This window comes from Anolis sagrei, chromosome X (genome assembly GCF_037176765.1).
Source record: "Anolis sagrei isolate rAnoSag1 chromosome X, rAnoSag1.mat, whole genome shotgun sequence".
In the NCBI taxonomy this organism is placed as follows: Eukaryota; Metazoa; Chordata; class Lepidosauria; order Squamata; family Dactyloidae; genus Anolis; species Anolis sagrei.
The window spans coordinates 36281938-36302097 of record NC_090034.1 but is presented as its reverse complement, the minus strand read 5'-3'; the positions used below and the strand labels follow the sequence as shown (position 1 = coordinate 36302097).

The following is a 20160-nucleotide window of genomic DNA, read 5'->3' as shown; positions in this document are numbered from 1 at the left end:
TTTATGCTCCACCCCTGTTGTGGACTGGGCAGCATACCCCGCTGGGGACAAGCTGAATTCATAGCATTCTTAGTCTTCCTGATATTACAGAGGGCCTAAAGGAAGTTAATCAAATGAACGTGCCAAATAGAAATGCTTCTCCTTATGTTGCCATTTTAAAAAGTGGTTGTAAGTGGGAAAGGGAGGTAGTGGGAGGGAAAGATTGTCAACATAGAAATGGCTTAAAATACAGAGAGAAAAACCCAAAATGAGATGAATAGAGAAAACCCCCTTCTTAGGAGAGTAGAATCTGCCATGTATCAGGTCAAGTATTTATCCATCTAGCTCAGGTTTTTCTTCTAGCTGGTGAAGGCTTCCCATGGTCTTAGGCAGAGAGAGCTCTTTCCCATCACTTGCTGTTTTGTTCTTTTGTCCAGAGATGCAGGGGTTGAACATGACCATTGTATGCGCAAACATGGACTCTACCTCTGGGTTCTTGTCCCTCCCTAAACTACACATATCACAGTTGGAATTCTGTTCTTGTATTATTTGGGGGATGTACTACTATATTTCTTCCATTTTAAGACACACTTTGTTCCTATATAAACATCTTTAAAAATGGGGTGTGCTGTATCTTATGTATTTTTGTTGGTGGTGGTACTAAAATTAGGGTGTGTCTTACAATTGATGGTGTCTTCCAGTGGAAGAAATACAACATTTGGGTGGTGGCAGCAGGAGGGAATGAGTTATGGGCATGAAGGAAAAGGCATTGGAGGAAGAGGCTGGTCAGAGTCCTTGCCACCACTGCATAACCCTTGAAAAAGTGCCATATGTGCAGTGCACCAACAGAATTCCACCTTTAGCTTCCTTGATTAGGTAAAATATAATGGTAACTTAATAAAATAGCATAGGAAAAGTTGCTTGTATATCCTTTTATATAAGTACTGTTTCTGCTCCAGCCAGTCAAACATCGGTTTTATAGTTTCCCCATTAATATACAGCTGTTCCCGTGGCAGCTGGAGTCTTCTGTGGTGCTCTTTCCTACTGGGCCCCTTTTGATCTGGCATTTGACTCCATAATTAACCCAGCAGGGATTAAAATGGACACACATTTACACCAACACCCCTCTTCTGTTTCCTACAAACAGCAGTTAACAAGTGAGAAAGGAGGAAATATTTTTAACTGTTGAAATGATGCCTTCCTTTCCCCCCTTGATTTCCTCCAAAACTTTTTGGAATGCAGTCTAAATCTTAAAATTATAGAAAGAGACCCCATCGCCACCCTCAAAAAGATTGGCCACAAGGACCTTTAGAAATGGATTTTCAGTTCAGAGTGTGTGTGTGTGTGCGTGCGTGCGTGCGTGCGTGCGTGCGTGTGCGTGCACATGCCTTCAAGTAGCCTCTCATCTTACAGCAACCCCATGAATTTCATAGGGTTTTCTAAGACAAGGGATAGTCAGAGGTGGATTTGCATGCTGTTTCCTCCAAAATACAGCCTACATATAGCCAATATTCAGGAAACTGATGCTGAAATGTCACTTGCTTGCATACTAAGTGATTTACTCTATCCACATTTTCCCCTTATTTAAGGCAAAAAAAAATCTTAGGGACACCCTTATAGAAGCCCAGTGGCTAGGGCAAAAATGTGGAACGTTCACCCCATAGTTTGATATTTATTGATGACCCATAGGGTTTCCTAACTAACAGAGATGTAACATTTTTGAACATTTTGAAGCTGTGAAATAAAATTTTAAAACTCTCGGGTGAGTCAGAAAAAACAGATTTTTAGAGAACTTGATGTTACTTTAGAAACATGTATCTATTATATACAATGTGGTGTAGCATAAAATTACATTGACTTTACTCTTTATTTTTTTCTTCTTGTTTAAATGGAGCTCCAAGTGCCCAGTTGTAAGGAACGCCTAAATTACAGGCTGAGCATTCCTTATCAGGAATTCTCAAATACAATATACTCCAAAATCTAAAATTGTCTACCTTTGATGTTTGATGGTTTGATATGCACAAAATTTGTTTAATGCACAACATTATTTTTAATGCGTATAACATTACCTCCAGGATAATATGTTTAACAAGTATATGAAATGTAAATGGATTTTGTATTATAGACTTGGATCCCATCTCAAAGATATGCATTATATATATGCAAATATTCCATAATACTTCTGTTCCCAAGCATATTGCATCAGGGATACTCAAAATCTCTTTGGTTTTCAAGAGTATGAGAAGTAGGCAAAAACCCAATAAAAACAGAAGAAACTGTCAATATTAAAGCAAAGAAAACGATTTTGTTTCCCCTAGAGACAAACCACTACATGGTTTAGTAGGTTGGGGTTTGGACTGGGACTCTGGAGAACAGGGTTTGAATCCCCACTCAGCCATGGAAACCCACTAAATGCACAGAGCAACAAAATGGCCTAAATAAACATATGGACCACATGCTCCTCAACAACAGCTTGTTGTCTCCAAAATTGCTCCTGCAGCACTGATTTTTTCAGCAATATGGCTGTGACTTTAAAAAAAATACAGGAAATTGAATGAGACGGGTAGAGTGTGGTCATGAGTGAGTGGGGACATCCAGTACAGCCCACCTATAATGCAAAGTCCTCCAGTCTTTTATATATTCCACCAGAGTGTAGTAATCTGGGCTATTAGTCTTAGGGACACCCTTAGGCCCCATCTACACAGCCCTTTAATGTTGGCTGGGGACAGATTAGTCTGGGGAGTCCAAACAACACCTCATGCTAATACAGCTTAACCTAGAGTAAACCTGAATATCCAGGTTTACTCTGAGTTAAAAAAAATCCTGGGAAAGTTCAGACCCATTTATTACTAAAATGCCATAGAAATCTTTTTGCTAGAGGCCTGCAAACAGAGTCAGGCCTCTATGGTAGGTTTAGTGGTAAAGTGTGGTCTGGTGGCGACATCCCCAGGGTCAATCTCAAATCAACTTGGGAGGGTGTCTAGCTGTCCACCAAAACAGTGGAGTTTTGACTGGCTTTGGGTTTTAGGCCGATGTAGAAGCAGACTTTGACATCCCCGGTTCAATCCAAGAGCCCCTGGTATCTTGTGTAGGGGTTAAAAAGTCTCTTGATCTGATCAGAATAATAATAATAATAACAACAACAACAACAACAACAACAACAAACAACAACTTTATTTCTTACCCACATCTCCTCACAGCTCAGGGCAGGGCACAACATAGTCAAAAGACATCACGATACATTCGATAACACTTTATGGAATGCATACAAACACATTTCTATAAAATATACATATTAAAATACATGGAACCAATATTTAAATACAATAGTCATAGAATGTCACCTCTGTGTTAGGCATGCCTCTATATCTAAGCCTTCAACCCATTGACAGCATGAAGCACACTGAAAGCTGTGACAAGGATTACTGCAAGGCAGCATATTTGGGGGAGAGACCACATCTCAGTGGTAGAGTTCCTATTGTTCATGCATATGTTTGATTGTTGGGATTACTGTTTAAAAGGATCCAAGACATGCGCTCTAGCACTGAGCTGCAGCTCTTTCTCTGAATCCGGAGTTCTGGGTAACAAGTGATAGGAATGTTCTCTGCCTGAGACCTGGAAAGCTGCTCCCACTCAAAATAAATTATACTGGACTAGACCGCTATACTGTTAGCCCACTCCCTATTTTAAACACTAAATTGTGTAAGTTAACTATTGTTACTGTCCACTCAACATACGAATGGCCTCTCATGTTCACCCAATGGCCACAAGCCAGAGCTCTCTGGGACCCTGATGCACACACCATGACAGTTCTATAATTTAATGGAGAATCCTTGTTGTGAATACAGACTACTCCCCTTCATGGCAAACAGGAAGGCAGTCCCTGACTGCACTAGCCCACTCAGTGCACATCTCCGCACCTGCTTGTGTGCCAGCCCCAACGCATCGCAGCCAATACGAGATGGAAACTAGTTCGGCCTGCCTGCCATCTTGCGTCCCTGTTACAGTCTCTCTGCGTAAGTGCTTTGCCACTGCAGTTGCTGCTATTTTGTGCCCCCTAGACACTCACTTTTTGTTCTCTTTGCTGATAAAGATGACGCTGCAATGTCATACTGAAGTCTGGAGTCAGCTGCAAATCCATCAGGGTGGCTTCACGTCTTTTAAAGAAACCAGATACTGAATCACTTTGCAGCTGCCAACTTTTAAATCCATTGCTCTTTACCTCCTCCATCCCTCCCCCAAGAAAACACCAAGTGGATTATCTTGTTACTGACAGAAATATCCAGGTGCTTAAGACAGGGCAGATTCCCCCACCCCACCCGCATTTTTTATATAAATGTTCTATATTGTTCTTCTTAGTATTACTATTCTGTCATCCTCATCTTCACTCTCATTACCATCATCACCACTGCCATCAGTCACTAGAGTCAAACTTATATGCGACTAGAGTCACATATAAAGCACAATATATACTTTTGCCTTTTTTCTGAAACCTGGAAAGTGGTATAGTATAAAATATTGTACGTAAAAACACCCAAAACTTGGGGATGGGGCTACATGATCCCTCTTGGTGCTTTGTACTTTCGTTTCCCCGATGACACTTTTCAACCTCAGCTGAGCTCTAGAAGTGAACTGGGGGGCAGAGAGTGGTTCAAGGGAGTGTTCCCAAACCTGGTATGCTCCAGATGTGTGGGACTACCATTCCCATCATTCACAGCTAGCATGTGGTTCCGCATTTCCGGGGGTCACCAGGCTTGGGTGGGGCTAGACGAATGCCTGCCTTTGCTGATTTGGGTGTTGATGAACTAGTTTTGCTGCCATCACATCTACTTTGACCCTTGATATTTAATACAAAGCATATGTGATTATTTCTGCCTTATGGATGAACCATTATTTTTTCTTACTTAGCAGTAACCTCTGCTCCAACAGCATCTACATTGCCTGCTATGTGTCTTTTGCCTTGCTTGGACGCATGCAAATCTCATCCTGCAAATTATTTTAATAGGAAATGAAATTTCTCTGAGCCATAAAATATTTGTTGTGTCAGATTCGCTTTTCAGAAGAAGAGAAAAAAGCCGAGCCAAAAGGTGTCATGAATACAAAGGTTGTAATGCTATACTAGTAATAGAAATGTATGAGCTGTGTCTCCTTAGTATAACAACCAAGTTTTGATTCCTCTTTTCATAGAAGAGACATTTAAAAAGCAATGCGGCAGTAAAAAAAAAAAAGACTAACCCCTAATTTCTGCATTGCTTGTGAAAATGTCTTCTGTACCCCCTTCCTAGGGAGTCTCTTCTCACCGCTTTGCAGAATGAGTGCTTCTTTTCTAGGAAGAGCCTGAGCTCTATGGCAATTGTTCCTATTACACTGAGAGAATAGGAGCGGAAAGTGTTGGTAAAGGAATAAGAGGGAAGTGTCAGAGAAGAGGAGAGAATGAATTTCTTTCCAAAAGCTTAGTATAGTTATACCTTCCTTTATTTATCAATACGACCTGTGGCTCATTCTACACAGCAGCAGATAGATAAAAAATATATACACACATATGGCTGTTTGTATTTGGGCTTTTACCTCCAAAGTACTAGATGTGAATAATAAAAAAACATTAAAGATGGTCCTCCAGCCGTAAGCAATAGCTTTTAATTATTCCGTTGCAATTTCTTTTATTATTTAGATAAATCCAACTTCTCCTTCAGGATTCTTTGGAAGCAAAAGCTAGGCCATTAACTGCCCTTAACATCTCTAATTGTTACTGTGAATTGAGAATCTCCAAATTGCTTCTGATATATTTACAACGAACTGGTAAAGGGTTACCTTTCCGCAAGGAGCACACCGCCATCCCCCAGGTGCAGGCAGCCTGCAGTTTGGAGGAAGTGAAAAAGGCCACAGCAGGATGAAAGCATACTTACTTAAGCAAGCAAAAGCCCTTGCATTGCTTTTAAGCTTGGTTTCAAGTTTCACCAGTTACATGTTTAACAGTATGCTTCCAGAGTAATTTGGTTTTCAACTTCATGACTATGAAGACTATTAAAACTTTTGCACATAACCTGGAACAGCATTTCAGTGTGCTTGTTTTGTAATTTGTAACTTTTGGCAAGGTGCCCTGGAAGCTTTTGAAGGGTAGGGTGGAAGTGAAACAAAGACATATAAACAGACAATGTTCTGAGGGTCCTTATTTACATTTGTAGTTGCTTTTTGGAAATATAGGTGTTCGGGGAACTGTGCTTCACAGGTGGCAGTGAACCTGGGAGGAAAACGTTGTTTATTAAATATCTCTTAATGTACATGCAGATATCATGGTGGGGTGAAAAAAAAGGATGGAATAGTTGTTGAGCTATTTTTACCAAACCTTTTGCCAAATGTCATTTGAAAGCAATACCATAATCCTATCCTCTGTGTTTCTTGGGCTGGGAGGTGAGCCTGGTTGGGATGGCAGGGGGGAGAGGGGTTTGCTAATGCCCCCATATGTTTTCTGCTGTGATGGCTCATGGTGTTCTCTCTTGTCTTTAGATACCAGCCTGTTGATATCATTCAACCAACCAATCATGTATTGCCAGCCTCATTCGGGGATTCTGATTGGTACTTTGTCACAGGCATCTCTCTTACCTCCACCAATGAGTCCTCACGTAGAAAACCACCACAGCATGACCTGCAGAAACAGGGAATGCCAGGTGACTATCTCGATTCGTTTACTGTTATGTCTTGGTGAAACTTACAGGCCCTTGGGCCCTTGTGTCTCTTCCCCCCTTTCTCTCCCCTTCCCCTTCTAGATCATGCGCTGCTCAGGCAAGAGCTGAACCATCGGTGGTTGGGTCCAGAGTTTGGACCAGGGAGTGGCCTCTCTTGGCACCACCAACATCAACACCCACCCCACACCCATTGGCGCCCCAGAGGCCCCTCTTTGTGTGTCCCATAGTGCGTACCCCTTCCCTGGATGTGAAGATAAAGAGAAACAAATGGCCCCAAACCTTGCCAGGACCAACTCTTGGCCCCCCAAGATTTCCTCTTCCTTTCACTTTCCATTCTAATGACACAATTATTTTAATGATTGGAAGTATTAGCAACCTTTGTAACACAGTACCAGTGTTTGTATGTTACTGCCTACTACTTTTTTTTGCAAGGCTTTTCAACTTTTCCCGAGATCCACTTCCATTTTAGGTCCTTCATAACATGTGACATGGATTGGTCAAGCAAATCCCTTCTTTTCCTCCCTCGTTCACATCTTCAGATATGTGAACTGAAAAAAGATCATCCTTGCATGATTATATACATCTCACATGGTTACGGACATATATAGTTGTTTTGATTTTTTTTAAAGTTACATTAGAAGAGCTCTATCCAAAATGTACATCTGTCACTGAGCAGATGCAGTTAGAGTTCTTTTCCCCTAAAAGGTACAACCCCCCCCCCCCCAAGTGAAAAATTATGTATGGTGACACATTGTTGGCTAGGCGTAGAATATTATGCACAAATCAAAATGATGAAAAGGTGTCAAATTACTTCGGTACAGGGTTTGGAAGATGGCATTTTATAGCAAAAGAAAGCACATCCTCGGCACATTTTTTGGTCAATTCCTGGAAAATTTGTTCAGATAGGTTTAGTACCTTTTGGAAACAAACTCCACAATTGTGTTACTAAAAACAAACTGGAGAGCAAACAGAACAAGGTAGATGGTAAATGCTGATTGTGTGCTGTGTCACCTTATATACAAGGCAGAAATTACAAAGACATTAGAAATTTCCAATGTACAATATATAGCTGCATCTCAGAAAAGATAATTTGTCTGTCGATGTCCTTCATAGTCAGTCATTTGCTGGCCCAACAACAAATTGCTTGATGATATCATAAAACCTTATGAGTTTCAATATCCTACAAAGTGCAACACCACTAGATTTTTCTACGCCTCCTTTTTCAGGTTTTACAAAGATCCTATTTGGTTTCTGACTTTTCCAGTGATGCTGTTGTACATTAAAAGGTTACCTGTTTTGAATTGTTCTCTGTACCTTTTCCATGAAAAGCAATGTCTGTTTCAATGTATTTATAAAGCAGGATTGAACCTTTACCCCATTTCTTAGAAAGTACGCTTTCCTTTTTTTATTTGGCAAAGTCTTTGTTTTAAGGGAAATGACATGGAAAATGACATATCTTGCTCTTCTTTCCCACTGTCATTGATGACATAGTGACACTGTTGGTTTCTAATCCGCTTAAGAGTAGAACAATGAGAGCAATTTTGGCTGCCCCAGGTGTTTCAACCAGGTGGAAATACCTCCTTCTCATTTTTCCTCTTCTGTGAAAGGCAGCCTTGGAAATGTTTTGGGAAGGCTTGGCAAATTGTTTTAAAAACCTTGCTATCTGATCTTCCTGAAAAACCTCAATTCCCCACCCGCCCACACCCTCCTCGCAACAAGCCACAGAGTGACAACTGCTTGGCGGCATCCTCTTTTGTTGTGTTTGAGCTCCCATCTTTTTATATTCCACTAAATGAGTTTATTAATCCTAATGCCAAAACGGGGTAGTGTTGAAACTGCCAGCTGCATATGTTTTAGTAATTTATGGTATTTACACTGGAGGGTACATGACTCCAGTAATAACTGTAATTAACACAATTGCAAATCTGCTCTCCTGTATGGAGACGAGCGTGCAACAGCAGCTGGCTCGCTGGATGAGTGGCATTTCAAAGGGGTCACCGCACACCACCTCATGGCCGCTTCCAACACGTCTCCAACACATCTTGCTTAAAGCAGGAATGCATACATTCTTCAAAGGGCATGGTAAGAATAGCAGGTCAGAGGAACAGTGTTCTGAAATGCCTCACAAGGGCCTGAAATACCAGGGCAGAGAATATGGGGTGATGCATCTTTGGTCGCAACCTCCCCTGGTCTTTGTTATGTCTCTTTCTCAAAGAACGAGCGGCATTGAGCTGGGATTATGTAATAAGTATGAGATGGGGAGTCTGCTGACAAAAGAAGATTTGCGTTATAAAGCATTCCAGTCAGAGAAATTGCATGGAAAACCTTTCTTGGCCTGTATTCAGTTCAGTAACAGATTCACTAGAAGGCCCTAGTGCAAATCACACCAACACCTCTTGAAAATTTGAAATGGAAATAATAGTGGCTTGTCCTACAGGGTCGCTCCAAAGATAAATTGCAAAAAAAATATGTTAAGATTAATGAAGAATGAATGACCTGATGACAAGAAAGGAAGCAAGGTGTTTTATTCAAACTCATACTACTTAAAGCTTGAATGCAATTGGGGTGTTGGATAGCTTCTTAAGGAAAGGCTTGTGGGGTAGAGAAGATTTGGGTCAGTTGCTTGAACTTGCTGGTTCGTGATGCAGTTCTTTAGCTTTAAGTGGGCAATGATGTGTAGAAAACACATGGCTAGTTTTTAAGCAAAGAAATAGCTACACAAGAACCTCTGCTATAAGAACATTCTTTGACTGCATTCCACTGTTGAAGAAAAGCCAATTCACTGTTGTCTTCCTTTTTCTTTTTCTTCCAGTTTGACAAGTATGGTCCCAAACTTGATAACCCTTATTTTCGACATTCTAACGTAAGTGCTTTTGGGAGTTCTGGGTTTTAAAGGCAGAATCTTTCAGTTTTTATAGTCCTTGTAGATTTTCTGTTGCTGAAAGTTGTAGGTCTTTGTTTGATCTTTGATTTTTTTTTTAAAGAATCTCTTCTTCAACATTAACCAGAAATTTGAGATACTAGACTAATAAATAGCCACTCTCCAAAAACCTACCTCTTAAGCTGGGAACCACTCCAGACTAAGGGTTTCGGCGGCTCTTCAAATGGGAGTGTTGGGATATAATACATTGAAGGCTATCCTAATCAGAGAGCATGTAGAGCACAAGTGGAAGAAAATGTGTAGTGAATACAGTCAAATGCAGAGGAGATCTAATTATTAGGCATATCCCAGTGACAGTGGGAAAAAATCCTGACATTGAAAGGTGGTTTCAAGTATTTAAATTAAATGCATCAGTCATTGTAGAACTACAGAAGCAAATAGCAGAATTGAAACCAGTTTGGTATTACTCTAGTGGTGCCTTTCTCCTGGTACATTTACTGTTCTCTCACTCTTGCTTTTTATCAATTGCTGTGTCAGAAGTAGCATTCTGGGACCGCAGACTGTGGAAAATTAAAAGTGTGCACTGATAATAGTGGACTTCATGGTTGGCAACTATGATAATTATCTTGGAACTGGGAGGCAGATAAAGATGAAAGATGCTAAGCAATTTGCTTTCACACTTACCAAAATGGCATGTTTTGCAGGGGGCTAGTAAAAAGCAGAATTAAGAACGATAGCAATGGCTAATTTCCTGCCTCCCGATAAAAATGAAACTGTTTCATTTATATCAAATGGGCTCCATTATGGGATAGCCCTATTGTTTCTAGAAAAATCTAGCACAAATAAGCATTCTTTTCCATAGGAAAGCATGTCAAAACTCATTTTTGAAGACCAGCAACTCAACCAGGTCATATAAAGAGATCTCATTTGTTGTGACCTTGGCTCCTTCTGCACTGTCATATAATTCAGTTTCTGATCCCAGATTATCTGCTTTGAACTGGATTATATAATAATAATAAACTTTATTTGTATATCAATCACCCTATCTCCCCAGAGGGACTGAGGGCAGTTTCCAACTTTTAAGGCGAACATTCAATTGCCAGAAAGAAACCATACTTACAATTACATCAAAATAAATACATTCGACAATATAACACAATGTAATTAAATTTAATAGACAAAATAAAACATCATAAATACAAAAATTCTGCTAAAACACATTAAGGATAAAAATATTAAAAACCCATTTCATTGTAGCTCCATCAGTAGAGGTTCAACAAAGGCAGCATTACTAAATGGACGTGGGCCAACTATAGAAAGGGCTGGGCATGGGATAGTGCAAATAGCAAATCGTAGTGCCGGGGAAGCAGATGGAGTGCAGAACAAAATACTTTCTGATTACCTGGGAATTGGGCCTAAGGACTAATCATTTTTGAAAACTTGCTGGAACATCTAGGTTTTCAAGTCCCTACGAAAGGAGGACAGTGTGGGGGCTTGCCTAATATTACACAATATCCCAGAGTACTTGTAAGATATCAGCACAAGCACAAAACAATCTATGCGTAATGTCAAAGTGTATTATCAAAAGATCATATAGTATTCCATTTACCAAAATCCCCAGAACATAGCTCAATTCAGTGGTACACAGAAATCAAAAGGAGCAGCCGCTCTCAAACATAACAGTTCTAGGTCTGGATAAGGATTCCACTGTATATAGGCTTCAGGGATACATTCAATAAGAAAAGTCATATAAACAAAGTAAGTATTGAGTCATGAGGCTATATGTAAGCTGAAGACAATAAGGACTCTGCTTGAAGTAAATTCATACTTCAAGCAGAGTCACTTTTTGTATAAGCTATCTGGCATGATATAAGAGTCTAGAGTTGCTGACTTTATCAACTCCCGAGGAAGGGGATTGCTTTCCCCGAAACAGGGTACAAAAATACCTGGGCACCCCTGTTGAATGCCATTGGGACTTTTCCTTTGAAGACTTATTTTAAGAAGCAGTGCTCCATTTTCACTGGACTTTAGTTGGATCTTTTCCATGAAGATTGTTTTGAGAGTGGCGCTTCATCCTCCTTATTGTCTTCAGCTTACATATAGCCTTATGACTCAATACTTACTTTGTTTATATGACTTTTCTTATTGAATGTATCCCTGAAGCCTATATACAGTGGAATCCTTATCCAGACCTAGAACTGTTATATTTGAGAGCGGCTGCTCCTTTTGATTTCTGTGTACCACTGAATTGAGCTATGTTCTGGGGATTTTGGTAAATGGAATACTATATGATCTTTTGATAATACACTTTGACATTACGCATAGATTGTTTTGGGCTTGCCTAATATCCCTGGGAGGGAGTTCCAAAGTCGGGGGGCCACCACTGATAAGGCCCTCTCCCTTGCCCCACTTGTGACAAGTGGTGGGAGCGAGAGGAGGGCCTCCCCAGCAGATCTTAGAGTCCATGTCAGTTCATAGGGGGAGATGCGATCATGAAGATAGGCAGAGCCTGAGTGTAGACTAAAATGATACTTTATTGATGGATAACAGATAGGCTAGGCAGAATGGCATTGGTAGCTTAGAAGCATGATAGAAAAGTTGCTGCTATATAATTAGACTCATTAAAGAGGCTGTGCAATTTTAGAACTTGAACAGGAGTCACAAATGCCATCTGAGCATCTCAGCATCCTTTTGTGGAACCATCAAATTTCTAGCTGTTCAGGCTAGATAGTTCGGAAGGCAACTGAGTCGATCTGGTTCCATTGCCTGAGAGAGTGGCCTGTGCTGGACAAATAGGCCAATTTTGTTTGATTCTCTCATCGTAATAACAGAAACTCATTTGCTTTTCTCGTGTGATGCTTGGCCATCACGTGATGCAACTCTAATAGAAAATACAATTGATTCCAAAGAATGATGCTATATCAGTCTTTAGCAAGGCTTTAGGGGTCCTTTCATTTTGGTTTTTCCCAAAACAGAATTCTTGAAGTTGGCATTGGAATCTGAGGTGTTTTAAAAAGTTTTTATGAATTGGACCAACTGCATTCCCCTCAATTGTTATGTATTCTTAATATAAGATATAAGTACATTTCCCCCTCCCCTTTTTGTCTCCTAGTACTTCCCAAGCTACCCTCCAGCAATGCCTGGAATGCCACCTATGCTTCCACATTCGGGTCCCTTTGGGTCACTTCAGGGAGCCTTTCAGCCGAAGGTACAATTTTATTATGAATTCACCTTGATTAGAATGTGTCACTGCAGAGTTTGGATGTTATGCGTCTGCACACATATGAAACACTTCATCTGAAACTTTGTGTCGTGGCTTCAGATATGTCAAGCAATATTATTCTGCAAGAAGGAACTGACTCAGCCAAATCCTCTTTAAGGTTGGCCTGGTGTAGGGTTAGTTTGCAGTTATCTACAGGCTATAAATACTGCCAAGAAGAAGAGACAGAATTTCAGGATATAGTCACCTGAATCCTTTTGATTAGTCCCAACTGTTGGATAACAAAAGGTGTAAATTCCACTCTTTCAATAGCTGTACTTTAGTAGGAACTAATTGAATGTTTGCCAAAATATGTTCTTTCTAATAATCATTCAGTGTTTAGTATATAGTACTGGCATTCAGTTACCTAGATGTATGGATCCATAGCTGCTGTGTATTCAGTAAGACTATATAGTCTTGCTGTAAAACTATGTAAATGTCCTCCCACTGTCCATCTTAATAGCGATGGACCAGATTAGGTGAAATAACTCTCTCCCTCCTGCCAGGAAGTGAAGCTGAACAATCTGACACAGGGCCCCTCATGCTAGTCCTTGTTGTAGTCTCACTTGCTGGTGGGAGGGGGTTGGCAATGTGGTCCTCCTTACCCCTCAGTCGCCAACTGATCAGGCCTCCTTTGCCTAAGCCCTCTTAAGGTGGGCTCAGGGTGGGATGGGAAACTTGGTCATATAGACATAACTAAGTACCCAATGTAGAATGTGTGTGCATGCCTTTTTTGACAGAAACTACCTAATCCCCCCACCCCCCAACAGCACAGTGTTTCTGTCTTTGGCTCAAATGGGAGCATATGGACACACTTAAATTCTCTGTAACTTTCTGCAACAAACGAGTCCTCTCCCAGGAAAAATGGTAACACCAAAGCCTTCAGAACAAGGCAGAAGCCCACACAAATCATCCTAACCTTTTTCTTTCCAAACTTTCCTCTTCCTCCCCAGTGGCTGCTTCCTTAAGCCCTAGATCATCATGACACACATATTCGGTGGCTGGCCATGGCTTAATGAATTCTGTCCTTCTTGCTCCATGAAGCAGAGAGTTTGTTTTCATTTCCCTCCCCACTTCTCATGTCACTTCCCTGAGGCCTCATATGTAAATCCCCACCACATGAATCCAACCTGACTGCAGACTTCTTAGCTACTTTCCCAAAGGCCATTTCTCATGAGCTAAGAACTTGAAAAGGTCAAAAGTATTCAATTTACTTTGCCAAAGGATGCATTTCCCTCTGTCTTCAGAGGGACAGAGGGACCAAAGGGCACTCTATCATTCACGGTATTGATGTGATGTGACCTTAAAATGCATCATAGCTGTTATTTTTGCCTCCCTGCCCATCAGTTTGCAAAAGCAGCCTGACAGCTCTTCTGCTTACAGGGTTATTTCCCTCGGCACATACAAATCTGGATTTCTCCCCTCCTCCTCCTCTATTTTTTTTCTTTTGATTTTTAAAACTACCCTATAACTACAGAGTACATTCATAGATTGCTCCTTAAAGTCTCCCTGTTTGAAATCTGACAGTAGTTTGACCTGCGTCATCAGTTCAATGTCTGGTTAAAGAATTCACTAAACTTTCTGCACTGATCCTGGAAGACAACTGGTTAAGTACAATGGGAAGGAATAGACTGATTGCTTGCCATCCCCTCCAGCAAATCAAAACAATAGGCAAGTCACGTCATCATGGCACGCAGATGTGAAACCAAAGGGTTGTCCTGTTTAATCTAGACAATAACTGCCAGGAAAAAGGAATCCTTGGTATTTTGGTCTGTTGAGTGGGTTCCAAACATACTACATAAAAGTGCAGGTACACATTTGTTTTCTTGTCACCTCTGATGTTCAACGCGCTACCACACACAGCCAAAGGATTCCTGAAAGATGCCCATCCAACCTCTGTTTAAAGACCTCTGAAGGAGAGTCCACCACCCTTTGAGGCAGTTCATTCCACTGTTGAACATTAAGAGGTTCTTTGCAGTCTTTAGGTATAATCTTTTCTTGTTGTTTGACTCCATTGGTTCATTCTAGTCTCTGGAGCCCAGAAAACAAGCTTCCTCCCATCTTCTTCTAGTCTCTTCTCCAAGCTACACATACTCACCATCTCCCAGTCATTTCTCATAAGCTTGTTTTCCAGTGCTGTGATCATCTCAGTTGCCTTTCACTGGACAGGTCTCAGCTTGTTAATATCCTTATTGAACTGTACTGCCTAGAATTACACAGAGTCTTCCAGGACAGGTCTGACTAAAGCAGAATGGAGCAGCACTACTGCCTCCCATGACCTGGATCTTGTTGATGCAGTCCAGAATTGTATTGGCTTTTTTTGGCTGGTGCATCACATTGTTTAGTAGCTTGCGATCTAGTAAAACCCCTAATTCATGTTCATATATACTGCTTTCAAACCAAGTGTCGCCCATTCCATGTTTGTTCATTTGTTAAGAAAGAACTCAAGAGTTTATTTTCCACACTGTTTTCATCCAATAGGATTCAGGTCAAAAGTAGTTATTTACCCTGTTCACATATCTGTATGTGAACATAGTAAATATTTGTGATTACAAAAGCAGGAAGCTTTGTATAGTACTGTTAGAAACTGGGCCTCTCAAAATAAAGGCTTGAGAGTTGAGGATTGGAATGGAATCCTTTTCACATCTTAGTACAGATTTGTCTCGCTCTGCTATTTAACCTCAGTAAGGCCTGCAATTTTAGGGAGCCTCTCCCCGTCTTTCAGTAACAATAATGCAAACTTGTAGCAGCATCATATGGTCCCATTTAGAAGGAACTTGTCAAACATCCTAAATCCCCTTGAGTTATCGTATGAACTAGCTATACCATTTGCTACCATTGCATCAAAGAGTTTCAATTTTTCCCTTGTAGACTTCCAATCCAATTGATGTAGCAAGTAGGCCTGGTCCAGTACACCACACTCTTCTTCAGAAGACTCCAGGGGTAAGTACAGTAGCATGTAACGGTTTTCTTTTCTTTTTCCCCCTTCAGTCTCATGATAATATTTTCTGTTAGAGGAGAAATTTTTTTTTTTAATTTTTGTATTCAACAAAAATTATCATTTGGTCATAACTTCCCTGCTGGAAGCAGTTTGCCCACTTTTGTCCAACATGGAATATTTGCATTCATTTGGTTATGTATGTGGGTGTGCATTCAACACAAAATTGGAGTAGCATGATCAAGGTATAACACCACATGTGGAGATTTAAGATATATTTCACAATCCCTGTGTGCAGTCATGGTGCAGAACAGGAAGAGACTTCTTGTTAGACACAGACTGGAATCCTATTATTGACATGAGAATATATTTTTGGACACCACAGATTAAGATATTCAGTACCTTTTTATAGATCATCCTCACTACAATCATAGAAGACAGCTTTGAAGCAGTTCTTCCATTCCTAAGCTTGTAAAGGGGTGGAGGAGCCTGCTCCTCTGGCACTTCAAAACTGCTTTCTGTAATAGAGCAATTGTGTTCTTGTCCTGCATTATTTTCTCTACTTATTATCTTCCCTGTGTTTCTCTTTATATGAAAGTGTTTCCAGGGAAAACACATATTTTTCCATATTTTCCTTAGGTGTCTGACCCCTATCGGGCTCCTGTACGAGTAAGTAAGGTTTGTCGGGGATTTTTTAAACTCTCCTCTTTATTTATTTCATAAATATGAAAAATGAGCATGTTGCACCCATAGTGGGTTTTGTTTTTACTTTGGATGGAGTTGCAGGGGAGTCAATGAAACAATATTGTGAAATCATAACTTCTTTAGCCTTTTTTTGAGCAAGAAAACACATTTGGAGTTGGGTGACATTGTTATGGATGTGGACATAAAATTGATGTCGTGGGGGGAACAGCCAGAGTGAAACCACCCATGCTACAAAAACTGAATATGTTAAAAGTTAAGTGACTTGCTCAAGAAGCTGAATACAAAACAGAGAGTTGGTCTTTGTCCTAAAATGCAAAGCCACTCCCCTAAACTCTCAAATTTCTTTCTTATTCAGAACCACCATCCAAGCAATTTCATTCACAAAGAGAACCAATACAAAGAGATTCCTCCCCTGCTTTCTCCTGTCCCTGTGGGTTGGTCTGCTGGCTTCCCTAATATTGTTGTCCATTTGGCTCTGTTTCCATCCTTCAACTCGATTGTGTGGTCCCCAAGCCAATGCCAGTGTCCCCATTCCCTCCACAAACCTCAGTGGGTCACCTCCCAGTCCACCCCCATCCATCGCACATTTCCCTCTAGTTTCCCCACTGCATTCCCAAGCCTTTCTCCCCTTGCAAACAGGGAGAGTAAACCTGTTCCTAATTTCCTTCCTTTTGGAGTTGGGGTTTACAAAACAAAGCCCTGGGCCTTAGCCATCTTACAAGGTATTTTTCTGGCTGCAAATGAGGTTTGGCGACATTTGGGAAAATCAGAGATCAAGCAGTTGGGAACACTGCCTTGAAGCAGTCCCAGCCAAAGGGAAGTATTTTAATTTTGAAAGTAGCAGTGGGATACCCCTGGGCACAGAGGAGGCATTGTTAGCATGTTCTTTTTGTTTTTCGTTTTTTAAAATAAATAAATACAGGATGGAGAAATGGCCCCAAATCTCCCCCAAATGATTCCGCTGAACAAAACTTTGGATCAGTGAATAACCATTTGTATTAGTTCAGAAAAGGAATGTTTTCCTGCCCTCATTAACCCAAAAAGTAATGGGATACTGAGTTAATGCGAATGTAACACTATTTCTTGTATAGGTTAATATAATGACATGCAATAGGATGAATAGGTTTCTAGGGAATAATTGCAATGTTTGTAGGTTGAGAAACATAGCAGAGGCCAATGGGATCCTGGAATGTTTTGTCTGATCCAGAAGTGATCTTCTTGATTGCTCACTAGGTCTTAGTAGAAACAACCCTAAACAAATATTTTAAACAATCAAATCAATAATGGCTGGACCCCTCCTATCTTTTTCAATAGCAGAACAAAATGTTTTCACTTACCTCCTGAAGGAAGCAAGTGCAAGGGCCAATCATCTTTTTGGGAATCATATCTAACAACATGAGGGTGACTGAGACAGGCCTTATTTCCCATGGAACACAATCTCCTATCTGAAAAATATGGCATTCTATAAATTACCCAGGACTCTTTGCAAGCCATACCAGACCTATAAATCAGCCAAACAAGTGAGATATGAACTCCATTATGTTTTTGGTTTGTGGCTGTAAGACTGGAGAGCACACACTTGTAGCACTTAGCAGGACAATGCAGTATATGACTGATTTTTCCTTTAACTACAAAATCAGTTTTGAGGGTCACCCACCCCTCAGCCTTTGAAACATTTTTGTGGGTGTGTGTCAGGAGCAACTTGAGAAACTGCAAGTTGCTTCTGGTGTGAGAGAATTGGCCGTCTGCGAAAATGTTGCCCAGGGGACGCCCGGGTGTTTTCATGTTTTACCATCCTTGTGGGAGGCTTCTGTCATGTCCTTGCATGGGAAACTGGAGCTGACAGAGGGAGCTCATCCGCGCTCTCCCCGGATTCGAACCTGTGACCTGTCGGTCTTCAGTCCTGCCAGCACAAGGGTTTAACCCATTGCGCCACCAGGGGCTCCTAGACTTTGAAACATAAATTGTACAGAGGGTGCTGCATTAAAATTGTTTTTCTGTGTATAAAAATGATTGCTACTGTATATTTGAGTGACAAACTAGTTCTGTTCTATACTCAGTACTGTGAATGGCTAGTCTCGTTTTCTGTCCTAAACATTTTGACTCCAAATTAGTAGCATTTTAAGTACAACCTAATTTTATATGTATACATTTGATTGCAGAAACCTGGCAAGTGGTGTGCTGTTCATGTACAGATTGCTTGGCAGATCTACCACCACCAGCAGAAGATAAAGGTAAATGAGTGCATTGATTCCTGAGACAAGAAGTCTTTTGGGCTCTGTTCCTGCTCCAACCCCCCAATTAACAAACAAGTAGCTTCTCACAGTGTTGCTTTTGTTTGTAAGATCTGGAATTAATTAAGCCTTTCTATCTTTTAACATCTATCGTAGAGCTATAAATGGTTGCGCTTGTCTGGTGGGGCAGGGCAGTCTGGTAGCAAACGAGTGAAAGGTATTAATATGCAACCCAAAGGAGAAGATCAGAAGAAAAGCTGGGAGGTTTGTGGGGAGGGCGGGGGCGTACAAAGCACGCGTGTTTAATATCATTTCCCTTCTGCACTAGTACCTCCTGTGGAATATGGAGTGTTATCCTGTTCAGAGTGAAATGAGCGGTACGGTGAAGGACATTTTACAAAACATAGAGCAGGCGAGTAGAATGACAGTCCTTGTGTCGGAGGTGTTTGGGGTTTTCTTCTTCGGTGTTGTGTGGCGGGGAGGGATGGAGGGGGACTGTGGAACTGGAGAGGTAAGGATCTTAGGAATAGCTTGCTTCCAATATTCAAGTGATGCCCTCAAAAACTTATGCTTGGTGGAGTCTAAAATTCATGGTCTTCAAATCTTGCGTTGTGCCACCTATATTGCTCATAAGCATGTTCTGGAGGAGTGCAGCAAGCAAAGACCTAAAATGTGCCAGTTAGAACATGTACCAATTAGTGCAGTCAGAGCCATAGATGTTTCAGTGTCATGTTGTGGAAAGTTGCTGAAACTATTGGGGTAATATTGATCATTCTTGGCAATATATTTTGGGGCAGGGGTGGTGTCCCCGATATTGAAGGCTTCTATGCATAGAAGATGTTAAGAGCTTCTTGCCCTTTGAGAGAGTGTTGCTCGAATTCTAGTCTTCTCTGTGTTTTTTGACTTCAGCTCCCAGAATCCCTGATCATTGGCCAATAAAACCCAGAGTGAAATCCGGAGGACTAATGCTTGGGAAACATTACTTTAAAAAAAGGCAGAAATCAAGGGCTGAGTTAGTCTCAGAAACTACCTTGGTCACTCAATATCTGTAGAACTTGTTTGACAGCTATCAGACAGTGGACAAATGCTTAGGGATCACTGAACCATAGAATTCTAGGTGCCTTGAAGCAAATTTAGAATCAGAGAAATTGTTTTATGCCATTATGATATTCTCTCCTTTACCATCAGCGCAACTGCTTTGTGTTTTGCTCATTACTTTGATGAGTATTCACCACTACAGCTGAATAACTAGTATCAGGAGAAAAATAATCTACAATGAAGTTTCATGTAGTGGAAAGTCTTTTATGAATTTAATGGAGCTGGATTTGAACATGTTGTCACTTTCATGGACTATACTGTTATTTTAAAACAGAAAAAATATAGTTGCATCCTTTGGTTGAAATTAATAATGCTAGAAGCAGATTCCTTCTAGCAATGAAAATGCTTCAGAATGGCTTGTAACCCAGAGTTTCTCAGAT

The 20160-nt window shown here is 40.8% G+C and overlaps 1 protein-coding gene across 12 annotated transcripts in view; it reads left to right on the top strand.

Annotated features, from left to right (window-relative positions):
• The window catches only part of FBRSL1 (fibrosin like 1), an 843044-nt gene that overhangs the window by 809582 nt on the left and 13302 nt on the right, over nucleotides 1-20160 (top strand). For 5 of the 12 annotated variants that reach the window (XM_060785676.2, XM_060785683.2, XM_060785677.2 and 2 more), the window contains exons 9-16: nucleotides 3828-3995; nucleotides 6487-6647; nucleotides 9478-9528; nucleotides 12659-12754; nucleotides 15677-15748; nucleotides 16383-16421; nucleotides 18611-18682; nucleotides 19011-19094. In XM_060785676.2, coding sequence (XP_060641659.2) covers nucleotides 3828-3995; nucleotides 6487-6647; nucleotides 9478-9528; nucleotides 12659-12754; nucleotides 15677-15748; nucleotides 16383-16421; nucleotides 18611-18682; nucleotides 19011-19094 — 743 coding nt within the window. The remainder of the gene's footprint in view (nucleotides 1-3827; nucleotides 3996-6486; nucleotides 6648-9477; nucleotides 9529-12658; nucleotides 12755-15676; nucleotides 15749-16382; nucleotides 16422-18610; nucleotides 18683-19010; nucleotides 19095-20160) is intronic. The other 7 variants (XM_060785685.2, XM_060785684.2, XM_060785681.2 and 4 more) reach the window with 5 other exon arrangements.